At 36.8% G+C, this 26,186-nt stretch overlaps 1 protein-coding gene across 2 annotated transcripts in view; it reads left to right on the top strand.

Moving 5' to 3' along the window:
• htra1a (HtrA serine peptidase 1a) overlaps positions 1–26,186 on the top strand; it is a 67,416-nt gene that overhangs the window by 40,172 nt on the left and 1,058 nt on the right. The window contains exons 4-8 of one of the 2 annotated variants that reach the window (XM_022666284.2): positions 13,893–14,087; positions 15,824–15,856; positions 15,965–16,082; positions 18,190–18,247; positions 18,348–18,443. In XM_022666284.2, coding sequence (XP_022522005.2) covers positions 13,893–14,087; positions 15,824–15,856; positions 15,965–16,082; positions 18,190–18,247; positions 18,348–18,443 — 500 coding nt within the window. The remainder of the gene's footprint in view (positions 1–13,892; positions 14,088–15,823; positions 15,857–15,964; positions 16,083–18,189; positions 18,248–18,347; positions 18,444–26,186) is intronic. The other variant, XM_007230623.4, reaches the window with a different exon arrangement.

Below are 26,186 nucleotides of genomic sequence, written 5' to 3'. Positions count from 1 at the left end.
TGATTTTATTTTAGATAAATAACCAATATAAAAGCTGATTCTCCAAAAAAATTGTTGCAGACAGAATCAGACAGAAGAAGAATGAAACCTGTTGGACAGTCATGTCAGAATAGGAGTGGGTCATCTTCAGTGATGAGTCTTGTTTTTGTCTTGATAAAAAACGCCTAGTGAATTTGATTGTGGCGACAAGATAGGCTCAAGAGCTTGCCTTGAAGACATTATTATATTATATTATTATACAGCTGTTATATCATGATCATTCACATGGCCAGACCTATTCCTGATTGAAATTGTGACGAATGTTATTGGAAACGCTATCAATACTTCTACACCCTTACCGCATAATCTATCATTAGGAACCTCTACAACTTCATGCTGTGGTGTCTGGCTTGTAAATTAAACATGTATTAAATACTACTTATGTTTGGCTCAATGAATTCTGCATGTAAGTCTTAACTGTTAATCACTTAAAACATGTATCTTTCTTTCAAATTGCACTTCCTTCTAAGTACAACACTTTTTTTTGCAACAAATTCTTTGATTTCCTGTGTATTTACAAAGTTATTTAGCAATTAATTTTATACAATAGTTTTTTTTTACACAGCATATTTATACTATCAATAGGTTGATTAGGTTATGGGTAAATTGATCAGAAGGGTTATCTCAGGGACAGATTGAGAACGCCGCCACCTGTATAAGTTTTGAGGTGTTATCTTATGAGCACCATGAGCCAGCATGGAGATGGAGCGAGGTCTGATAGTGGGTGCAGGTGAAAGGGACTGTGGGTGTTTAACATTCCTCAATCCACAGTGTCAGAGAGCGCAAAAAAAGAAAAAAGAAAGAAAAGAAAGTGGACCCAGGCCTGAGAGAACACCAGAGAGAAAAGGAGAGAGAGAATGACAGTGAGAGAGAGAGAATCACAGAGATTGAGGAGCAAGAGGAGCGAGAGAGAGAGAGAGAAAGAGAGAAAGAAAGAAAGAAAGAAAGAAAGAAAAGGAAAAAAGGAGAGAGAGCACAATTTAGAGAAAAAAACAGGACAGAATGACAGAGAGAAAAGAAGGGAGAGCACAAAAGATAGAAAGAAAGGGAAAGGGATCAAAAGAGAGAAAAAGAAGTTGGAATGGAATATGTTAAAACTTGTCTCTGATTTATGGTTGACGCAATTTGATGGCTTGCCACTAATTAGTGAAGCATTTGGAGAAAGAGGAAAGAAATGTGTATGGGGGTTCTTATGATTTACCAGTACCAGTACATACCAGCAAAATTATCGCGATAAAAAAAAGATCGTACGATAAGTCGATAACATAGTTATCGCGACAGGCCTATCAGCAGTTCTACAGGCTATAAAACATTGTTTACAGCTATTTGGGAGAATATGTGAGGACACCACATAACTGTAGCTAGGTTAACTAGTTAGCTGACATTTCGAAAAATGACCGCATTGAAGTTTTTTTAGATTGTTTGCATGCATTATAGTGTTAACATGGTCAGCACTAGATATGTGTTTTGGGGCATTTTCACACCAGCACTATTTGGTCTGGTTAAACCCGATGGTTTGTTTGTACCCTTAGTGCAGTTTGATTTAGCAGGTGTGAAAACAGTAATCTCACCCGGGTTCGGATTAAGACAACCGGACCAAGACCACCTCCACTAGCTGGTCCCGGTCCAGTTGTTTTGAGCCGAACCCGAATGCGATTGCTGTTTTCCAGAGGTGGAACAAGTACAGAAAAATTGTAATTAAGTAATAGTACCTTTACTTTGCTTAAATTCTACTCAAGTAAAAGTAAAAGTACCCATCTAAAAATCTAATCGAGTAAAAGTAAAAAAGTACTCAATTTATAATGTACTTTGAGTGAAAGTGACATAGTTACTTTTAATTATTTGATGAAAAAAGTACAACAAATCATAAATTAAATTGTTTCTAATGAACTATTATTTCACCTAATAATTTGGACCTTTCAGGCAGTATTTGTTCAGACCAGCCCATAAAACTTTTTCAAGAACAAGTGGCATAGGTTTCTATCATACTTTTTTTTCTTTACTGTTAAAAAGTTAAGGTCATATATGTGACTATAAACCGGATTTTTTTAGTTTTACAGGTCATTGTTATTTTAACTTGCAATTGCTATAATTTAACTGATATTTACATGTTTTTTTTTTTTACATTTAAGCAGATTGTTTAATGATAAAAATACTTACACCACATGCTTTCTCAGGTTTGATGTGGATGTTTTGAAAGCTGAGAGCTCTGTCCGGCGGGGCACATTTTGTATTGCATGAGGACGTTATTGCCTCGTTATTCCACGCACGAGCATCTGTGACAATTATTTATTTTTTTATTCAGACAGTTGTTTTTTTTCCCCAGCATTTTATTTTTTACTCAGTAATTGGGAGTTTTCCAATGTAGCAAAGTAAATTACTTGTGTCAAAATGTACTTGAGTAAAAGTAAAATTATCTATTTTAAAAACTACTTAAAAAATCTACTCAGTTACAGTAACTTGAGTAAATGTAATTTATTACTTTCCACCTCTGGTTTTGGGGCGTTTTCACACCAGCACTATTTGGTCTGGTTAAACCAGATGGTTTGTTTGTACCCTTAGTGCAGTTTGATTAAGCAGGTGTGAAAACAGTAATCGCACCTGGGTTCGGATTAAGACAACCGGACCGAGACCAGCTAGTGGAGGTGGTCCAGTTGAGCCGAACCCTAATGCGATTGCTGTTTTCACACCTGCTAAATCCCAAACGAACCGGTTCGCTTGTGGTGAGAACGTGATCTGTTCTCGATCCGACCCAGCAATCAAATATACTCCTGTTATTTGGGCTGAACTGCTTATAAGGCGCAATTTAATAAAAATAAAAAATTGCCTTGTAATGCTAATATTATCTCAGCTATTAAAACAAACTCTGTCTCTGTTCCATGCTGTTAACATGGGCGGTCTGTTCTGCGGTCACTGCTTGCAGCCGCGTCACACGGTGTTTGAAAGTACAGCAGCGAATTTTCCGCATTCTGTGCATTCTGTTAAAGTAGTTTCACACTGCACAGATATATGTGCACCAGAACACAGAATTTACTCACTATGTACTCAGCGTGTATTCAGGGATGTGAGGGAGAAAGAAACAGTGTGGAAGAGAGTGGAAAAGAGTGTGTGAGAAAGAATGAGTAAGAAAGAGAGAGAGAAAGAGAGAGTGTGGTTCATGGGATGGGCTTAAACAAGGAAAGTGAATCCATATGTGTGAGTAGAGTTAATGAGGTCACTCAGTCAGATAGATGCTGGTGTAAAGGGGAGGAGAAAATCAACCACCATCCACCTTCCTGTCGTTCCCAGCCACTTTTTTTTTATTATAGAAACACCTACATTTATTGCACTTGGCTAATGATCTCATCTAGAGTTCGTTTTTTCAGGTGTGACCTGAAGCTGTTTTATTTGAAACCTGATGCTGCAGTCTAAGGATGTCCTTAAATGTGAACTGTATGATATACAGTACCAGTCAAAAGCATTGGATACACCTTAAATTCAGTGTTTCTTTTCTAACTTAAACCTTTCTGCATTGTAGATTAATACTAAAGTCACCCAAACCATGAAGAAGTACGTGTTAAACAAACCAAAATATGTTTTATATTTTAGATTCTTTAGAGTGATTCGTTAGGAATGGCGAGGAACTGGAATTCAGGCTTTTAGTTAACAGCTGTGCTGAACTTGTCAAGAGTTAATTACTTGAATTGCTCTTAATTTTTCAGTGTTTGACAGCATCAGCTGTAAAGTTATGAAGAGGTAGAGTTGGTATTAGTGCTGGGCGATAAAACGATAGTTATCGAGGAAATTGTATATTGCTAAAGCTATAATAAGCCGGACGATAGGATTCGATAAACTTTATTTTCTATTTCCCGTTTAAGTAGCGCTGTGAACAAGCACAGCACGCGATCATTTTAATAAACAATAGCAATTAATAATTTCAAAATAACAACAAATATAAAATAGAAAAACAATAAACATTTGCAATACATACTTTTTATATGACCAAAATTTATTAGACTAAAACTAGACTAAAATGTAACTAAAACTAATATAAATTTTAGTCAAAAGACTAAAACTAAATCAAGATCACCTGTCAAAACCTGTCTTGTATTTTGCTTAACGTAGCTGCCTGCATTTAGGGAGGGGAATAATCCTTTGATTAAATAAAATTTTATTAAAAATCCAAGTGCTATTGCATTTTTTTTTAGTTGATATATTTTTCCTCTTGTACTCGTTTTAAGGGCCATACATGTGTCACTTATGAGTAAAAAGAAATCTTTAGGTATAACAGAAAGTGATTTGATTTATATCGTGATACATATCGATATCGGCTGATATGGAAAACTATATCGTGATAAGATTTTTTTTTCATATCGCCCAGCCCTAGTTGGTATACAGTGAAGATCAGTGAATTCAAAATAATCAAGAACTTTAAAAAATATACTTAAGTGCAGTTGCAAAGACCATCAAAAATGTTATGATGAAACTGGCTCTCATCAGGGCTGCCCCAGGAGAGGAAGAGCAAGAGTTCCCTCATTTAGACAGGAGTTACCAGCCTCAGAAACCACAAGTTAACATGTGTTCCTTCTTAGTCTGGCTGATTTCAGTATTAGTTTACAATATAGGAAAAAAACATTGAATGAGGAGGTGTGTCCAAACTTTTTACTGGTACTGAATAAAGCTTTCTAACACAGGTGTATCATTACAGGGTGTATTAAATGAGTTGAGAAATAATATTTTTTTTCAGTAGATACAGACATCCTTTGTGGGCACTCTTTGGAGTTCATAACTACTCCCAAGAGTGTTTTTTTATATATTAAGAAATATATACTGATATAGCATGACTACAATATGTCAGCAAATACAACAAAGGCTGACCATTGGTGTCAGAAGTGGTCTATATATTTTGTAGTAACAGGTTACACTGTGATTCTGATCCTGAACGGTTTCTGCGGCCGCTGGCCCTGCAGGGAAATGAATCACTTCCACGACTCCACTCATCCCTAATTTAACCCTCCCTGATTTAAATCTCCCATGTCTGTCTGTTTCCACACAGCGCTCAACATGTGCCAAAGAAAAGCCAGCGCTGCCCAGTTAGGTTCAGACGTATTGAAGACCATATGTTGGGCTGATGAATCCATTCAGGAACAGCAGTTTCCTTAGATTACCCACGTCCCAGCGGCCCACGCTGCGGTCCGACACCGCTTTCATGTGGCTGCCCAAAAAACAGAGGGTAAAACTGAGTCATACGATTTCAGGGAACAGCATAAATGTTGCTTGTATATAGGGATGAGCTTTAGATTGCACACTTAAGCCTCTAAACGCTTCCTATAGCTTTCAATAAGAATCTGACTTCTGGTTGAAGGTATTTTGGATCATTCTTCTTTATAAAACATCTCCAGTTCAGTCAGGTTTGATGGTTTCTGATCTTGAACAGCCCACTTTAAATTACACCACAGATTTTCAATTATAATAATATTCAGGTCTGAGGACTGAGATGATAATTCCAGAACGTTGTACTTGTTCCTCTGCATGAATGATTTAGTAGATTTAGAGCAGAGTTTAGTGTTTAGAGTCGTTGTCTTGTTGAAGTATCCAGCCTCGGCGCTTTAACTTCAACTTTCTCACCAATTCTTCAACATTGTTCTTACAAATCTGCTGATATTGACTGAAATGTATGAGACCCTTAACTTTAACAAGATTCCCAGTACCTGCACTGATCACACAGCCCCACAGCATGATAGCACTGCCACCTAATTTTACTGTGGGGAGCAGTAAAGAGTTTATCTTGGCGTATCAATAACTCAATTTTAGTTTCATCAGTCCACACAGCACCTTATTCCAAAATGAAGCTATCTTGTTCAAATGTGCTGTAGCTTTAGCATACCTCAAGTGACTCTGTTTGTGGCGTGTGGCTCAGAAAAGGCTTCTTCTGCATTAGTTACTCTCCCATACAGACTCTCCTTGTGCAAAGTGAGATGAGTAGTGAATAGTTGAACAACACACAGTGACTCCATCTGCAGCAAGATGATGTTGTAGGTGTTTGGAGCTGATCTGTGGCTCTGTTGACCATGACTGTTCTTACCATGCTTCTCCTCTTATTATCTAAGATTTTTCTTGTTCTGTTATATCAGGTCTTAACTAGAACTGTGTCTGTGGTCTTTCATTTCCTCACTATGTTCCTCACAGTGTAAACTGACAGCTGAAATCTCTGAGATTATTGAGATTTTTGTATCCTTCCTCTAAACCATGATGTTGAACAATCTTTGTTTTCAGGTCATTTGAGAGTTGTGTGTTTTAAGGCTCCCATGTTGCCACTCTTCAGAGAAGATGCAAAGAGCATCTTGACCACCTTAACCCTTTCTCATAATTGGATTCACCTGTGTATGTAGGTCAAGTTTCAGTGAGCTTACCAGTGAGCTTTCAGTGACCTTGTTCCAGTAATTAGTGTTTAAGGTTTTCAAATTAATAAATTGACATGGGTGCTCAAATTTATGCACCTGCCTAAATTTGTTTAAAATTTCTGTAAATCCTATAAACTTCATTTCACTTCTCAAGCAAATAAAGGTGCATTAAATTATAAGTAAATGGCTTCTTAGAGGTATACCATATTTAAAGCTTATGTCAATTCTGAGGCTAAGCAGAAAGGGCAGAACACTATAGACTACTGTAGTGTGGCAGTGTCTCTGTTAATATCAGTTTGAGCCCGAGACATGGCGAAAACCAGAACGGGTGGAAACTAAAGACACTCCAAGTGCGAGAGAGAGAGAGACCGGGGAATCCAAATTAAATACCCCTGCTCTAGAGTGTACATACAGTAAGTTCACCACATACACATACAGGACAATTTGTAAACAGTTTGTCAGTGAAATCCCCACACACACGTGTGTATGCACACACAGCAGCCACACAGGTTTCAGCATGTCTCATTCTCTCAGTTTATCATCTCATAAAACTGCACACAGATTTCCAGACTGCATTCCTCTGAAGCTGCATGATACACATCACAACGCTGCTGCTGGTGGGAACCAGGGGTCACGATGTCTGAAACACTATAATAGCCATATTATTCACAGCCATTTCTTTCCAAAACAACCAGCAAGGCTACACGCGTCCACTTTCGTTTTGGGTGTTATCTTTGCATACTGTTTTTCTGTACGGTCCTCTGGATTTACCATTTTTGAAGTCAGCCTGAAACTACACAGGGGGAAATTGTTAATGATCTCAAGGCAGCTGGGACCACAGTCACCAAGAAAACCATTGGTAACACATTATGCCATGATGGATTAGAATCCTGCAGTGCCCACAAGGTTCCTTTGCTCAAGAAGGCACATGTGCAGGCCTGTCTGAAGCTTGCCAATGAACACCTGGATGATTCTGAGAGTGACTGGGAGAAGGTGCTGTGGTCAGATAAGACAAAAATTGAGCTCTTTGGCATTAACTTAACTCGCCATGTTTGGAGAAAGTGAAATGCTGACTATGACCCACCCAAAGGACATTGTCCCCACTGTCAAGAATGGAGGTGGAAACATTATGTTTTGGGGGTGTTTCTCTGCTAAGTGAACAGGACTACTTTACCGCATCAGTAGGAGAATGGATGGAGCCTCCTTCAGTACATAAAAAATGGGTCGTGGCTGGGTCTTCCAGCACGACAATGACCCGAAACATACAGTCAAGGTAACAATGAAGTGGCTCAAAAAGAAGCACATTAAGGTCATGGAGTTGCCTTGCTAATCTCCAGACCTTAATCCTATAGAAAATTATGGAGGGCGTTCGAGCTCCAAGTTGCCAAGCGACAGCCTCAATATCTTAATGATTAAGAGATGATTTGCAAGTTTGATCAACTACTAAAACTACTAAAAATCTCCGACTGCTGTGCTTAAGGTTTGCCAGCTAGTAGTAAGTCTTGTTTGTAAGAGGGATCAAATACTTATTTCGTCTGCAAATAAATGTATATAATTTTTACTATATGATTTTTAATATTCTATCTCTTACTGTTAAAACTAACCTACCCTTAAATTTTTAGACTGTTTATGTCTTTGTCAGTAGGCAAACTTACAAAATTAGCAAGGGATCAAATAATTATTTCCTTAACTGTAATTTATTACATAATGTTGTTCTATTCCCCCTCTGCTTTTGCTTTCGGTAGATTTTAAGAGTTATGGTGCTTTATGTGTCCCCTGCTGATGAGGTATTTTCAGAATGCGTTGTCATAAACACAGACACCTGGGTAACATAGTGTTTTACAGGCCAGCTGGCCGGTGTGGCAAAGGGCAGGTATCGGGCAACAGCATAACAAAAATATCTCTTCACTTTCCCTCACCTCAGCATTACCTAATCTTACTGAGCACATGTTTCAGACCCCCAGCACCCCCAGCACTCTCTGCACTCTCTACCCCGCCTTCCAATAAAAGTCCTATAATGGGTAAGCAGCATTTACTGGGGAATTCCACTGATTTCACACAGAGCGTAGAGTACAGAACAGCAGGGGATGTAGAAATGCAGTCAGAAATTGCATTAAACCACAGCAAACACACCACAGAAATGAATGTAATTCAGTTTGCCGTTAACCTCAAAGCTGGATACCGGTTAACAAGGTTTTTCCTTTAGAATTACAGGCTTAAAGTTGAAATATTCACAGAATAAATCCATATATACAGTAACACAGCAATTTCTTAGGTAAAAAAAGTATGTGAAATAAATTTTCTACGCCTGAAAACTTTACCAAAACTGCCTTAAGAAATATGAATATCATTTATCTGCAGAGCCTGAGAGACCGTCGGCAGCTAGCGTCATGGACAGTGAAGAGAATGCTGTGGTTCAAAACTGATAATGCAATGCTTATATTAAACATTAAAGCTGGGTAAAGATTCTGCTGTCTATACAGAATTTGCACACATATCATTTTTTAAATGTGATCAAATCAAAAATCTTATTTTATTAGCTTTTTGCTAACATTGTCAACATTAGGCTCATGCAGAAAAACAGGCTTTTTGTGAGTTCCTCAGGTAAAGTTGATATTTAACGGAACTAATATGATTTTATGACTTACTGGAATTTTCCATAGGTAGGTCAATGGTGTCAAACGTAGTTCACAGTACACTAACAATAACAGTACACTTTATTTAGTCTTGTTAGCTACATTTGGCATAACTTGGAACTGCTATTTTAGAGCTGTGACTGGCTCTCCGGCCCAGGACATGGATGGAGGCCATATCTTTATTAGCCGGATGCTAATATTGGCAACATTATGCTAGCAGACAAACAGCTCTGCAGAGGAGTTGTGACAATGTTTTAATGTAACAGTATTTTTAAGCATAGGTGATTATATTATTATCTGAATGATTCTTAGTAATACTTTACTAAGATATACTAAGATATGTGCTGTGCATGTATATTGCCTAGCATGTACAGCTAATAAAAATCCATATACTGTCTCTAAACTGCTCCTCACAGAGTTACTGCTCAGTGGGTTCACTGTGAGGTGTTCTATAAAAAGTTACAATAAAATATTTGCAGAAGTGTGAGAGGGGGGGGGGTGTACTCAGTTTGGTTGGATATTTCATGTTTCTTTTGCATTTAAACAGATTTTGTGTCTGGAAACATTGGGCTGGAGATTTATCTGGGACCTGGCAACCCTGTGCTCCCATATGTTTATGCTGTTATCATCCAAGCAGTAGTCATTTGCAGTGATAATGCTATTCCTGTGTCACGTCCCAACTGAGTGGAAGAAGAGAAGCAGAACGAGTGTTGCGAGGGGGTGTGTGTGTGGGGGGAGAGGTTCTACTCATTATCACCTTCATCCTTTTCTATTTATAAGCTATAGCTCAGGTCCGGTTCGCTTAGGGTTCACTATGCAACCCTCCGGATAGGTTTACTGTTTAGGACTGCCAGTTCACTTCCTCAGTACCGAGTAGCTAAAGCACTTGAATAGGTAGCTACAAGGCTAATACAGTTGGCTACCCAGTGAGTAGAATGTGGGCTAGATGGGCTTTGATGGACTCTGAATTGGATTTTAGGTGTGATCCTCATCATTACAGCTGAATGTAATTGTGCTTGGGTCTCATTTTGGCCCCATGAGCAGTGTAGAACCCAGATGTACCCAGGCACATGTTCGAGTATTAAACAAATATGTTTGTGCGTTTATTGGAATTTTCAGACTGTTGAGTGCACCCACTAATTAAAAAAAAATATAAGCCACACTTTACTATAATTCACTCTTTAAATTAAATAAGCTATGTAGACAAATAACATAAGTACTTTGAACAGTGCTGCAACATAGCTGGTTTACAAAAAAAAAACAGTAGCCTACAAGGAAAAGTCACGTCAAGTCATAATATTAAAAGTTAAAAGTAGATATATTTACTTGTGCTGCCAGTTTAAGAAACTCTGTGGGAAAGGAGGATTTTCCACTCATGATCTTGTCACAGGGCTGCTGTGATTATCATCAGTTGATTATCAACCTGCTGCTTATTGATGCTCTAGTGTTACAGTTACAGATAATACAGTTACAGATAATACAGAGAAGCCTGCCATGGCAGGATAGCCCGCATTGCTTTGCACGGGGTTCCGCTGCTTTACTTTAGTTATTGCGATCAAAGGAACGTACATACAAACATTTCACTAATGCAGGATGACAGGATGATCAATACCACAAAAAAAAAATAAAAATTAAAGGGCACTAAAAAACACAACTAGGGTCTGAATAAAGAGTGAGTTCCAAAATGGGTTAAATTCATAATTGTTTAAGTTTTCTAATTTGTGGAACTTAAATCATGGGTGGAATGTGAGCTAGGTTCTCTAGATGTGCTCCACATGTGGTCAACTACTTGAAATACTGAATTACAACATTGAATAATATAGTACTTTGTGGAACTTAAAGAACACTTCAACTTCTACTCTTCTAAGTCTGGGTCTGTAGTACTTCTAGTATACATCTCTGCTTTTATAGGCCCTTCACTTTTTGATGCTGATTGGTGGTTAGAAGCTCTTTGGTGGCTCCATAACTTAATAAGCAAATTTGTCACCAAGCCAACTACTCTACTGAAAAAAAACAGCATGGCCAAACTTTTCAACCAGCATACAGTATCATTAAGTGGTCAACTTTGTCACAGATGATTCTCATAAAATTGCTTAGAAATAGAAATAGCAAAATAGGAAAATGAGACATGAGAGAGTTCTGAGGTTAAAGGAGGCAAAACTGAGTATTTGTTTTTAGGTAGATGTAGGCCTGGTTATTGAATCCACAACCTTGTCATTGATGGCCCAGTGCTCAAACCACTGAGCTGCCACCAAACTACCACTGCCCTAAATCAAGCAAAATCTTCCAAAGTTAAGAAAAAAAGCTTTTCAAGCCCCTTCACTATTAAAGATCCGCTTGGACTTAGTCCTAAAAGAAATTTTCATTTTAATGGGAAATTTCTATTTAAAATACAGTGTAGTCTAAAACTAGGCTTAATCCCTGTTTTTGTAACTGCCCTGTTTATTTTATTCTGTCTGAAAAAAAGATTGTGGAAAATAATGAAGGAATTTATTGGTTAGAAGCTAATTGTTAGCTACTTTAGCCTCATAGCTTTCAAGCTGCAAAACTAAAGAAGCTAATTTGATATGTCACCAAATCATCAATTATCCTTAACCAGCACCTTATCCTAAATCCTTTCAAGCTTGAAATATGGTTCAGTGATGTTCCACACAGAAGTAGACTCTTCTAATATAAATTGGAATTATTTTATATTTCAAACTGACCTTTTATTTCACAGGTCAACCCTTAATAGAAGTATTAAAAAGTGTCTAAAACAATATATTACTAAAAATTAACTCATTACATTGCCTCATTGACTCGTTGAGTGCATGTATGAATGCTACTGTTTTATTGTCTTTTAAACTTTTTGATTGGCTGGTTATGTGTTAAAATATTCAGTACCAGTCAGAGTTTGGAAACACATTTTTATTCAGTGGTTTTCTTTATTGCTTTTTTTATATATTTTTTTATTTTCCACATTGTATATTAGTATTAAAGTCATTCCCGCACAGAGAGATACGGAGGTGAGAGCGCTGGTGGCTCTGGTATCCACATCAGTCTCAGTTCCCCTGCGGTCTGTACACTAACTCTATTTTTACAGTTAGTAAACAGAATGGACACCAGTGCCACTGCTAAACACAGGTTTGTGTTGTCGTGATGCTAATCTGGTAGCCCTAGTGAGTCCTCACTGTTGGGAGGGGGAGGATTCCGGAAACGATTCCCAGAAGGAATGGAAAAAGCATGTCCCAATACTCGTGTGCCATTCCATCCCGTCCGAAAGGTTGCCTGACGATAAGGTTTCAGATATAGCCTGAATTTCAAATGCTAGTTTTTACGGGACATACCTTCACACTCGCAGCGGAATGCTGGAAAAGGTTAGTCTGTCCTGTTCTAGCTTTAGAATGTTTGGACGCACCGTCACTCATGTATCACCTTACTCTCATATATAAGAAATATACAGCTCTAGAAACAAGTAAGAGACCACTTAAAAATGATGAGTTTCTTTGATTTTACCAAATTGAAAACCTCTGGAATATAATCAAGAGGAAGCTGGATGATCACAAGCCATCAAACCAAACTGAACTGCTTGAATTTTTGCACCAGGAGTAAAGCAGCATAAAGTTATCCAAAAGCAGTGTGTAAGACTGGTGGAGGAGAAGAACATGCCAAGATGAAAACTGTGATTTAAAACCAGGGTTATCCCACCAAATATTGATCTCTGTACTCCTAAAACTTTATGAATATGAACTTGTTCTCTTTGCATTATTTAAGGTTTAAAGGCATTGCACCTTTTTCATTATTTTGACCATTTCTCATTTTCTGCAAATAAACTCTCTAAATGACAATATTTGTATTTTTGTAACTTGGGAGAAATGTTGTCTGTAGTTTATAAAATAAGTTTATATACTCAAACATATACATATAAATACCAAAATCAGAGAAACTGATTTAGAAACTGAAGCAGTCTCTTAATTATTTCTCAGTTGATTTAAATCAATAATAAATACATAAATAAATCACTCTGTTTGCTGTGATTAATCAAAATCAATCAAACATTTCGTTCTTAACACTGAAACCTTTAAAGGAACAATCAGTAATAAACATGAGCTAATGTATGAAATGGCTTTAGGAGTTCAATTTCCAAACACTGGATCGAGTTTTCTTCCCCACTCGCTTCTCCTCAGACACAAAGCTCACACAGGTTGACGGATTACCACACAGTGGCAAAGCGATAACGATCTTACTCTGTAGCTGATCGGTTCATATATAATGAATGTCAATGTCTAAAATGCCTCTCTGTACCATGCTAGTGGTGGTGATAAAATACCCAGCTATGGGTAATTCAGCAACCTTACTGAAGCTCAGTGATTACATGTTTAGCAGTTGCCAGTTCACTAATTTCCATGGCTTTAACACACTGTTTTCATGCTATTGTCTATATCTGGCAAATGGGACTGGGGTAATGGTGGTCAACCGATTCTGATAGATAACATACAGCTCTGTAAAAAAATTGCCTGAATTTTTGAACGAGTGGCATAAGGTCACCCAAAATCAGTGTGTAAGACTGGCGGAGAGCATGCCAAAACACATGAAAGCTGTGATTAAAAATCAGGGTTCTGGACTCTTAAAACATTGCTATTGTTGTTTCTATGATAATGGACTTGTTTCCTTTGCATTATTTAAGCACTGCATCTTTTTCATTATTTAGAAATGATAAATAGGAAAATTGTCATCCAGGATATGAGGTTTATTGTGATGCTTCCACCTCTAGTTATGTTGCTGATGAGCCTCACTATTAGGCAGTGAAATAAAAGCAGTTGTCTGTCAGTAATATGAGTTCTTTGTTCCACAGAGTAAACTTTCTGTGCTGTCTCTGGGTCGCTCAGCTGATCTCAGGCCTGGCGAGTTTGTGGTGGCCATTGGCAGCCCGTTCTCCCTCCAGAACACCGTCACCACCGGCATCGTCAGCACCACTCAGAGAGGCGGCAAGGAGCTGGGCCTGAGGAACTCCGACATGGACTACATTCAGACTGATGCCATCATTAATGTAAGTGTGAAACATAAAGCGTACCTCCTCTGTCTTTTAATTTTTACTGTTTCACATTTTTTTGACAAGTGAATTTGCCTGTTTCTCATTACATAGTATAGTAAATATAGTAAATTCATTAGAATAAAACAGGAAAGTTAACAAAGTGTTTTTCTTCACCTGCAACATTGCAATTGAGAGATAAAAGGTTTTGCGTGACAGCAGCAATATCTAAATATCTGACCACACTTACCTGAACATTTGTGCAAAAGTGTGTGTGTGTGTGAAAAGTTTGTTTTGATAGGAGTAAAAGTTTGTTTTCTGAATATATATATCAGTGTGTGTATGTCAGCTATGTACACTATCTGTGTAGGGTGACAACAAAGGCAATGGCTTTTATTCTGATCATATCAATTTATCGGAATTATATTGTATAGACCTAAATATATTGTGATATAAATTTTGTCCATATTGTCCAGCTCTAATAGACAGATTTTTTTTTATCTCTTTTTTAATTTTTTTTGCAGGAAACAAGCTATTTATTTATCCATATAATGAGCTCTGGTTGCTAAACTCTGCATTGAGTTAATTCCCCTGTTGTGTTAATTTGTCAGTAACAGTAATGGTGTTTCTGGGACAATTTGAACTGGTGTATATTTAATTATCCAAAAGTCTGATGTCTGAAACCCAAAAACTCCTAACAGCAATGTAAATATTTAATTATTAACTAATTTAATTAATTATTCCTTACCTCTAACAGGTAATGGTTCAATTAGAATAATTCACTCACTGTTCAAACTTTTTTTAATGTTTCACTACTTTATTAGTTTGAAAGATCAACATATAAAACACAATAATTTTACTTAACATTGAAACATAAAATTACAATTTTGTTTTAGTATGTGAGAGGAACCATTATCATATTATATGTTGATTACACTGATTCAGGCAAGCAAAAGAAGTTTTATACTGAAAAAAAAAATACTTTAAACTATTTTCCCTAGATCTTCAAACTTTAAAACAGGTCAATTTGACCTGTAATATAACTGGAAACTTAAGCTGACAGTAAGTGAATCAGTATTCACCTGATTCAGCCAAAACTACTATTGATAGTCTTTCTGATAGTTTTGACTTTCAATGGCTAAAGTTTTGTCACTCGACCCGAACAAAGAGATCCTCACCTGGGTCCAATTCTGGGCCTGTTTGGGGGAGGGGCTTATTTTCACTGGTTTACTTTCACACAAAAGAACTTTATTCAAATTGTCAATCAATTGCACAATTCCATGCATCATTTTCCTGTACGCAGATTTGCAAAAGCTTTGGCTGTTGGCTGCTTTTTTTTTTTTTTTTTTTCATTTTTCTTGAATATAAACACTATGTACAGAGCTCTTCAGCATTTCACCGTGCAGGAGCTCCTTCAAACCAGCAGCCATTCTGGTATGAAAAGATTTTTCTCCATGCTGTTACAAAATAAACCAACCACACTCCCCCATACGCAGCACCGGGAGCAGATAGCTTCCGTAACTGGACAGCTCCTGGTCTCCAAAGCAGATTTTAAACATGAATAAAGTATCAAAATACCCAGAAAATGCGCTTCCAGGTCTGGAAAGAAGGCTACTGTGCAACTGTTTTAAGAGAAAACTATTTACAAATGCAAGGAACTAATTGATGAGCTGAATCAAGAGTGTTTAGAGTAATTTTATCGACATATAGATATATGTACTTATCTAAATTTGTTTATTTTTGTTTTTTTACAGTACGGAAACTCCGGAGGACCTCTAGTTAATCTGGTAAGATTTTCTCAGATTTTATGTATCATTATGTTGTGATGTGTGTTTATGTTAGCTGTTACGTTTGTGTTATTTTGGATCTGGAATAAAAAACTCTTATGTCTGCAGGATGGTGAGGTGATTGGGATAAACACTCTTAAGGTTACAGCCGGGATCTCCTTTGCCATTCCTTCAGACAAGATTACACAGTTCCTGTCTGAGTCCTACGACAGACAGGCCAGAAGTGGTACCCGTTTTTTTTGCTGTTTCACCAGTCAACACTAGAGATACACTACATCAGGGGTGTCCCTCAGGGGCAAGGTATTTTAGACATAGAATGAAAGTTGGCCCGCTGTTAAGCAGGTTTTTTATAACGTGAGATCCAAAGTTTGAACGCTAGGTGTCAGAAACGGGTCAAAGAGTCGGAGAGGGTGCACATTTCTAGCGCAGAAAAACAGGCCAAAGAGTCTAAAAGTGGAGAGAGTGCGAATTTGTAGCGTAAAAACTCTAAACGCGGAGAGGGTGCGCGTTTCTAGCGCAGAAAAACAGGCCAAAGAGTCTAAAAGCGGAGAGAGTGCGCATATCTAGCGCAGAAAATCGGGCCAAAGAGTCTAAAAGTTGCCGTGATTAAGGAGTTTTATATTAAGAAACATCACGAAATAAAACATCAATTTGAAAATTCTTAGTTTACACAACACTGTCAAAGATAAAGGTAGTAAAGTAAAATGGTGTGTAAATGAAATAATCAGGAAAAAAGTATTATTTAAAGTGGTATATTTCATTATTTGTTTTATTACAGAGTGTGGCCCGTTACTTCAAATATATTTCTCCTTCTGGCCCCCAACAAAAAAAGTTTGGACACTACATGGAAAATTTTTGAGCAAAACCAAACACTATTTTCATAGGTTTTAATTAGTTACTTTTATCATTAAACATATTGAACATTAGCATCATTGTCTTGCCTTTTAAAGAAAACAATTACAAAATTACAGTTTTAATATATTTTTACACTGTCGTGGCAGACAACCAACAAAACATGTATACAATACAGTTACTTCAGTGTGGGCCTTAAAAATCCTCATGTAAAAAAACACTGCACTATGACTTAAAATTAACAAAATATTGTTCTGCGTAAAGTGTTTATTTTTTCCAGAAGTGTAGTACATTCAGCATGTGTGTTAAGTTTGGACAAGAGATATAAGAGAAATTGGTTCTTAGTGAACAAAAAGTTACTGAAAATCTTAGTTAAAAAAAGGGTACGGTTTTATTGCATTTCCTGTTTTTCTACTTGGGTTTTTAATAGTTAAATAATTATGTACCGCTTAAATTAAGGTAATTATGGCACCCCTGATCATTTTCATGATTTTCCTTTCATTGGTTGTTTGGATCAAAAATTTCAGTTAAATATATCGTATATCAGATGAACACAGTAATACTTGAGAAGTGAAAGGAAGTTTATAGGATTTACAGAAAGTGTCCAAAAATTATTTAAGCAAAATTAGGCAGGTGCATAAATTTGGGCCCCGAACAGAAAAATGACATTAATATTTAGTAGATCCTCCTTTTGCTGAAAAAATAACAGCTTCTAAACGCTTCCTATAGCTTCCAATAAGAGTCTGACTTCTGATTGAAGGTATTTTGGATCATTCTTCTTTACAGAACATCTCCAGTTCAGTCAGGTTTGATGTTTCTGATCATGAACAGCCGCTTTAAATCATACCACAGATTTTCAATAATATTCAGTTCTGAGGACTGAGATGATCATTCCAGAACGTTGTACTTGTTGCTCTGCATGAATGATTTAGTGCTTTAGTAGATTTAGAGCAGAGTTTAGTGTTTGGGGTCGTTGTCTTGTTGAAGTATCCAGCCCCGGCGCTTCAACTTCAACTTTCTCACTGATTCTTAAACATTGTTCTCAAGAATCTGCTGATATTGACTGGAATCCCATTTTGCCACTCTTCAGTCTGCTATAGGATATATTAAACTGAAATTGCTGATCCGAACAACCAATGATTTTTAAAGGAAAATCATGAAATTTATCAGACCACTGTATTCTGGAGTATTGGAGGCCAGAAATATTTTGAATTAAATTGAGGATTTATAAAGACTTATAATTCACTCTGGATAAAAATGTCTACTAAATACTATTAACATTAAACATAAACATATTTCTGACATCAGCAACTGTTCTATCATTAGTGAGTTTTAAGTTAACTGTTTTTTAATAGATGATCAGTGGAATTGATGTATATTTTGCAAGGATCTACAGTTACAATGTAGATATAATAGAAATAAATTAAATTAAACAAAACTAATAATCTTGTATTGATTTTGAAATTTGATTTTCTTTACAGGTAGAGGAGGAGCGAAGAAGAAATACATTGGTGTCCGAATGATGACACTGACCCCTGCGTTAGTATTCAAGCTATTTAACTCATATATAAATGTAAATAACTCCACTCCCAGCAGATCCTGTTTAGTAATATATATATATATATTAATATTTCTCTAGGTTGGCTAAAGAGCTGAAAGCTAAACAGAGGGACTTCCCTGATATTACATCTGGAGCCTACGTAATCGAGGTCATCACCAAAACCCCAGCTGCTGTGTAAGTAACTTCAGTTCCTATTGTGCTGAACAGGGCCAAAATGACTCTGAATCCCATCTATGCTTTAAAATATTTTTTTAATTAAAAAAATCCATAATATATAAGTTAAAATACGCATTTTAATTGTGTCCCTGGGTTTTACTCAGTCCTGTTACCGTAACACATTACATTACACTACAACAGGAAGTGACATCAGCTGGTTCTTCTGAAGATCATGGGAAGACAAAAAATTAAGTTCTCTTATTTGTTTTTATGTATATTTGATTTTATTGTAACTATAACTAAAGAGATTAGTCTCAACACTCTGTCCTGTTGCCTAAATTCGTTTTTAGATCTTATTTGTTTATTTTTAATGGTTGTTCATTTGTGCTAATTCTATGCTAAAAACTCATTCCCGTTACTTCCAGCCATTTTACTAAAAATAAAAAAAAGTAACAGGAGTAAGTTACAGTAACAGAAGTGATTTTTTTTTGTCATAAATATCAATTATTTGAACATAGAGTCAACCATTTCTTCAAAGGAATTAGTGGACAATTAGTGGACTTTTTTAATATCACATGAGTTTTGTAACTATCATTGGCTTAGAAACCTTGTAAAAAATGAAGTAAAGCTGCCTGAGTTTGACCAGTACATGTTTTAAATAGTTAAATATATGTGTTATTAGATTTAGAGTTAAAAAAAAGATATACTATATAAGGGACATTCCAGGATTTTGGTACATTTCAGGGGTGGTCACTTCTGAAAATTTGATCTTCAATTTGATAATTTTTAGTCATATATTTATTAAATACAGGTAATAGACTATCAAAAAGTTTGATTCGTCAAGCTCAGGTATCAAAGCAGTTTTTTAAATTATATTATGCATTAAATTTGGTAACTTACAGTAACAGGGTTGTGAGTAACAGGGTTGCAAATCTAGGCTAAGTTGTGGTTTAACCCAGAAACAGATGCTAACTGTAAAATTTAGCTATGTATACAAGATCAAGATCAAACATGGTTATATAAGTATATAAAGTAAATTTGGACTCTACTCAATATTAGTCTTACAATATGAGTAACAGGGTTGCGTTCACTGAGTGACACACACAACTTGGACAAACATATTTGGAAAAAAAACTTGAAAATTGTTAGAGCACTTACTCTTGGTCTTGCCATGTGGGCAGAAAATGTCCTTGTGATGTCACTTCCTTTGTTCCAGTAGACAAATATTTTAACTCTTTCTCTGCAGGTAAAATTCCTTATGGTAACAGGGTTGAGCGCATATAACTTAATAACATAAAAAACTGTAACATGCAAAACAATGTAGACCAAAGAAGTTGTTTTCATAAGTAAAGGAGATGCATATCAACAATATACAAGAGGAAGTCATTTATTTAGAGCTTATTTTAATTGTTAAATTTGCCAAAGGAGTTGGTCACCCAATGTGTGGGACAAGAGAAAACGGCCATTTTTTGAGGTGGTCCAAAGGTATTCGGTCTTTTGAATAATATCTAAGGAGCTTATTTTTCCACCATATTTTACAGTTTGTCTTATAACAAGTACATTTATCACAAAAAATAGTCATTTAGATATTTTGGATATGTACATTTGAAATTTAAGTGGTGGGACAGGAAATGTACCAAAATCCTGGAATGTCCCATAATTTGTTGTCATCAACTAGTACTGCTAGCAATGCTATCCATGGACAGTGCTTACAATGATAGCTGATATCTAAATGTTTAACTGAAACTCGGGTGTGATGTAATTCCCAGCTCCGACATCCAACATCTGAGGTCAGTGTAACGCAGCATTAATGTCTCTGTAAATCTGTCAGTATATGAATTTGGCCTAAAATGTCCACAAAGCCATTAGCAAATTTCTGCTCTATTAAATGTAGGCCTGGCATTTCATACTCTAACCAACTAAAGACATGCGTCAGCCATTATATACACCCATCATTACCCACCAACTCAAAGCAGTTCAGAACTGGGACTGGAAGCATGCAGGTCAAACAACCTCTGTGATAAAATGCCCTTATTCAGAAAAAAAAAAAAAATGTACTGCTCACATGCTACAAGGGTTGAGAAAAACAGACGTCTCATGATACAATATTGTGACAATTCACTGACAACCAATATTCTTCACCACAGTTTACCTTTTTTTCATTTATTCATAATTTTTTTCGTCTATTTTCATAGATAAGGTTCACCAGATTATAAGGTGCAATATTTTCGACCGGGGTGTCACCATTTTTTCCTTCTAATTTAGCAGGTCTCATCACTGGGTAGTGGTGGGGTGCTAACTAAAAGCTAAGCTAAGTGAACAAAAAAATAAATAAATTCAAAGTCAGATAGGCACTGGATGATAATCTACACAGGTTTCTGTCTTGAAAACTGTGTGCTTGGGTGAGTAAAGCACTTCCATTTATTGGACGAAAACTGGATGCAGCAGCATTAGTATTAGCGGCTAGCGCTGTTCTGGTAAGCCATGAGGATGTTAGCTAGCAGTTTGTTCCACATGGCTTGTTTTAACACGGTACATATAGGCTACAGTCCAGTATACTCCCTTGAACGGTGAAAGAGCTAGTGCTTAGATAATGCTAATGCTGCTCCAGCAGTGCTAGCCGGGGTTAGCAGCAGGCTACAGGCCAATAATACTCCCCTCTAAACGGTGAAAGAGCTAGCACTTATCAGGGTATTATTAGGGTTGCAGCTAATGCTAATACCGTTCCAGTCTTATTGTCTTTGGCTTCGTCAAACTACATATTTTATGATTCAGATTCACATAAACTACATATTTATGATTCAGATTATGTTAGACCCCCCACCCTCATAACACACACACACACACAGAACTGTAAAACTGTGGTCACAGAAAACACTGAGTAAGAGGATTTTTAAGGGTGAATAAACATGCAAGGCCATGAGGCTAAACCCCTGTGTGTGTGTGTGTGTGTGTGTGTGTGTGTGTGTGTGTGTGTGTGTGTGTGTGTGTGTGCGCAATGGGGACAGTACACTTGTTTAGTGCTGATTCAGCATAGCACTTTAGCCTCAATCCACTACACTTTTTACTCCATATAACCTCAGGAAGTGTCATAAGCACAGTCATGCCTGTGGCATTTGGTGGGTGATTGTGGAAATGTCTGTTTTTTGGTTGAAAACTGTTAGCCTCTAAGCTAACTAGTCACTGGAATTCTTACATAATGCTGCCTTGAGCTAATGCTATCAAAAAGAAAGCACTGTAAAAATTGTATTTTCCAGTATTTCCCTGTAATTTGGTTCTCTGGAAAATGTATTATAAAATAGATTGTTCTTTGAGATATGTCACATGATTAAACCTGTGTTTTAAACAAAGTTTAAAACACTGTAATCCTAAAAACAAAATGTTGTTATGCAGATATACAGCTCTGGAAAGATTTAAGAGACCACTTCAGTTTCTGAATCAGTTTCTTTAATTTTGCGATTATATATGTTTGAGTAAAATTAACAACATTTCTCCCAAATTCCAAAAAAATATTGTCATTTAGAGCATTTATTTGTGAAAAATGAGAAATGGCTGAAATAACAAAAAAGATGCAGAGCTTTCAGACCTCAAATAATGCAAAGAAAACAAGTTCATATTCATAAAGTTTATGAGTTCAAAAATCAATATTTGGTGGAATAACCCTGGTTTTTAATCACTGTTTTCATACATGTTGGCATGTTCTCCTCCACCAGTCTTACACACTGCTTTTGGATAACTTTATGCTGCTTTACTCCTGGTGCAAAAAATCATCCAGCTTCCTCTTGATTATATTCCAGAGGTTTTCAATTTGGTAAAATCAAAGAAACTCATCTTTTTAAAATACAGTTTATAACTGCAAAAAAACATACTTATCTAAAGTTGCTTGCTGCATTGTGCCTCTGGTCTGGATTTGAATGTTGTACATTAAGGTTTGCCATAGACTTTAATAATCTACAGTATATAGAGAAATATTTACCCACATTTCGATTCACACAGGGGATTAACATGATGAAGTTATTTTAAGGCTTATTTTGCAGAGGAAAAAAGACCAGACCAGAATGTTTTCTGACACAGAGCACACAGTCCGTAAAAATGTCTTGACACTATTCGATCAGACATAACAAAATTCAACTAGAAACTCTGGTGATAATAACTTTACATCATCTCCATTTATGAGAAGTAAAGGGAAGGGAAGGGAAGGGAAGTTCACACTCCAGAAGCACATGCTTACATGCATTTCTGGACAAGCTGAGAGATTCATTGAACTGTCAGTAAAAGTTAAAGGAACATGCTGAGTAAGGCAGTAGGGTAATACAAGATTTTACACTAATATTACTCGGGTTATGCAGTAATATGTAGTTTTCTTAAATGTAGCTCTGTCTGCTTTAACAGAGTTACATAGTGCAGTTATCAGCATACCAAGCTCAGATTAAATGTGATATAGACACTATCTGCTTGTTACTGTTTGTTAGTGGAGCATTAACATGATTTTAAAGAGGTTATTTATGGTAACAATGCTACACTATTTATTCAATACATAATTGAAGATGTATAAAATACAATTATATATTAATGCAAACTGCATATGCTGAATGTGTATATTAGTGTTACCTGTGGGTTTGCCACATTTTCCCTCACAAATCAAAACTAGGACATACTCAACTTGTTTTTTTTTTAGGCTGCACTGCTTATTTGTACTTTATTTTACCCCCTCTATCCGTTATTTTTACCATTTTTGTGCAGTCCTTCCTTATATATTAAGGATTAAGTTGCCTAAATGAATTAAATTGCAATATTAGCCCACTCCTAGAATTTAAATAAGGCTTACAGTGATTACTCCCACTTGAACGCAATTTTACCTCAGTAATCTGATATCTCGCAGATTCAGAGCTGGACATAAAATTAACCCTAAACCTGCTGTTATAGAATAGTTTACATTGCTGTGGCTACACCACTGTCAATCATCATTCTGTCTGACACGCCCACACAGCCCTAATCAAGCAGCTCTGATGCTTTCAGCTTTTATCTGTATCTGAATCATGCTTAACTGTAAGTAACTATTTGTAAATATACATTGCTTGATGATTCAGACATTGAGATTTTTAATATTTGCAGGCGAATTGTCAGCCCTCTGTAATTTCCCAAAAGTGCACACCCATTACTGGAGTTCTAATATTGCATGTTCCCGGAGCGAGTGCTGTGTGTGTGTTCAGCTCACATACACACACAGGCTAACCACAGGCCCTTCCTGCCACACTCATGACTCACAGTGTGGAGACTGATGAGCTCCAAATGCCAGGCTTCTTGGTCTGAAGTTCACTGCTGCCTGAAATAACTGTCCATTTTTCCATGTATAAATGTCTCATATTTGACTGTATTGCAGTCTTGGTTACAGTTAATTTACTCACAAGTATTAAAGGCAGGGGTGCACTAAATATTTGGCAACCAATGTTATTCAGCAGAAAACGTAAAGAAAAATAATAAAGTCAGTCTTCAGTAGAATAAGTGAGAAGGCTGAATCATTTATGTAGAATAATGGCTATTTTTATTTTGTGTTAAGTAATATTACAGTTTCCTTTAATGTAATGTTTTTTTCAGCAGTGGCAGCTGTTTGTTGGGGTTGGTTGGGATTAAACTTGTCTGTTCTGAATCAAGACTTATATATACAGACTTGAGACTTTTCTGTACTGGCTTGAAATTTGACTATACTGACTTGAGACCTTCCTCTACTGGCTTGAGACTTACCTATACTGACCTATACTGACCTTCCTCTACTGGCTTGAGACTTACCTATACTGACTTAATGCCTGCCTATACTGACTTAAGACTTGACTATACTGACTTGAAGCATGCCCATACTGAATTGAGGCCTGCCTATACTGGCTTGAGACTTACCTATACTGACTTGAAGCCTGCATAAATTGACTTGAAACTTGACTATAATGACTTAAAGCTTGCCTATACTGACTTGAGGCCTACCTGTACTGAATTGAGGCCTGCCTATATTGACTTGAGACCTGTCTATTGACCAGAAAGTTGCCTGTACTGGCCTGAGAGTTGCCCAAACAGATTCAACACTTTCTTTTACTAGCTTGAGACTTTCCCATACAGACCTGAGACCTGCCCCAACAGACTTGAGGCCTGCCTATACTGACTTCAGACTTTCCTGTACTGACTTAAGACTTTCCCATACAGACTTGATTATACAGACTTGAGACTTTCCTATACTGACTTGAGACTTGCCTATATAGACTTGAAACTTTTCTATACTGGCTTGAGCTTTCCCATACAGACCTGAGACTTGCCTATACAGACTTGAGACTTCCTTGTACTGGTTTGAGACTTTCCCATACAGACCTAAGACTTTCCTATACAGACCTGAGTAGGGGTGTGACGAGACACTAATATAGACGAGAGTAAAGTCTCAGGTCTAGGGGTGTGACGAAATCTCGTGGCACAAGATTTTGCGCGATTAAAACGTGACAATATTTCACGTCAAGCTTAAACCTGTCTCGCGGGGAAAAAAACAGTGGATCTGGCAACACATTAGCGATAGCACCACACTCATTGCTATCGCTAATGTGTTGCCAGATCCCTCTTAGCGATAGCGACAGTAGGTTTCGCTACTGTCGCTATCGCTACTGCTACCTAAGACTGGCCAATGTAGACTTGATACTTGCCTGTACTGACTTTGAGACTTGCCGGTATTGATAAAAAAAACTTGCTGAATTCAGATTTGTGTATACTGACTTGGAACTTGCCTATCATTACTGGAGACTTTATACTGAATTAAGGTTTGCCTATACTGACTTGAGACTTATCTGTACAGACTACAGACTATTTACTGACTTCAGACTTACCTGTAATGGCTTGATATAATATACCTACCTGAGACTTGCCTGTACTTACTGGAGACTTGTACTGAATTAAGACTTCATAGTACTGGCTTAAGACTTGCTTAAACCATACTGGCTTGAGACTTGCTCATATTTGATAATATATGCTGATTTTTTACTGCCTGCATGTACTAACTTGATTGTATACTGACTTGAGACTTGCCTCTACTGACTTTTGATTTGAGTTTTATTATAGTTTATTTGATAAAGTGCTCAGTTTTTCAGCCACTTAAAAATACATTGCATATGATGTTTACTGTTTGCTTTGGAAATGGTCACAACAGAATTCTGGGAAATGACTGGAGGAGTTTTAGTCTGGGGTGTGACAGTATTTCTGCTTGTCCGCCTTACAGTTTGGCTCATGCTTTGTTTTTCTAGTTGTTTTGGCCCCTCCGTCTTGTCCTCTTTTCTTTTTTTGCCATGTAGATCAAGAGCATTTGGGCGTAAGGTATAAACATCAGATTAACAGTATATGTGCAATGTAACAATGAGCAAAACATTGGTGTTGTGTAAAAGTGTCTTTTAGAGTGACAAAGTGCCCAATAGGTTGCCCCAATAGCAAAACAAAAAATTGCCCTTTTGCCCTACCTATTGAAAAGGGTGCCAATATCAAGTGCCTTCTATTCCATCCCTACTAGACAGTGTCCCATAGGTGCCCTTTCCAGTAAAGTAAATGTGTTCTCCCAGAAGTGCTGGTTAGGTGCTCCTCTAATAACAAAGGGCCCACCGGTCAATTAATGTGATGTAATGTGATGTGGTGCCAGCTATAGATGCCCCCACATTTGGTTTAACTGTATTTGATGGTACAAGCTAAATTAAATTGCTAAATTAAATTTCCATTTCCATTCTTAATATTGCATCAGTT

The sequence above is a fragment of the Astyanax mexicanus genome, chromosome 14, assembly GCF_023375975.1.
Source record: "Astyanax mexicanus isolate ESR-SI-001 chromosome 14, AstMex3_surface, whole genome shotgun sequence".
Classification (NCBI taxonomy): domain Eukaryota; kingdom Metazoa; phylum Chordata; class Actinopteri; order Characiformes; family Acestrorhamphidae; genus Astyanax; species Astyanax mexicanus.
The sequence above is the reverse complement of the archived record's forward strand: the minus strand, read 5'-3'. Positions and strand labels throughout refer to the sequence as shown.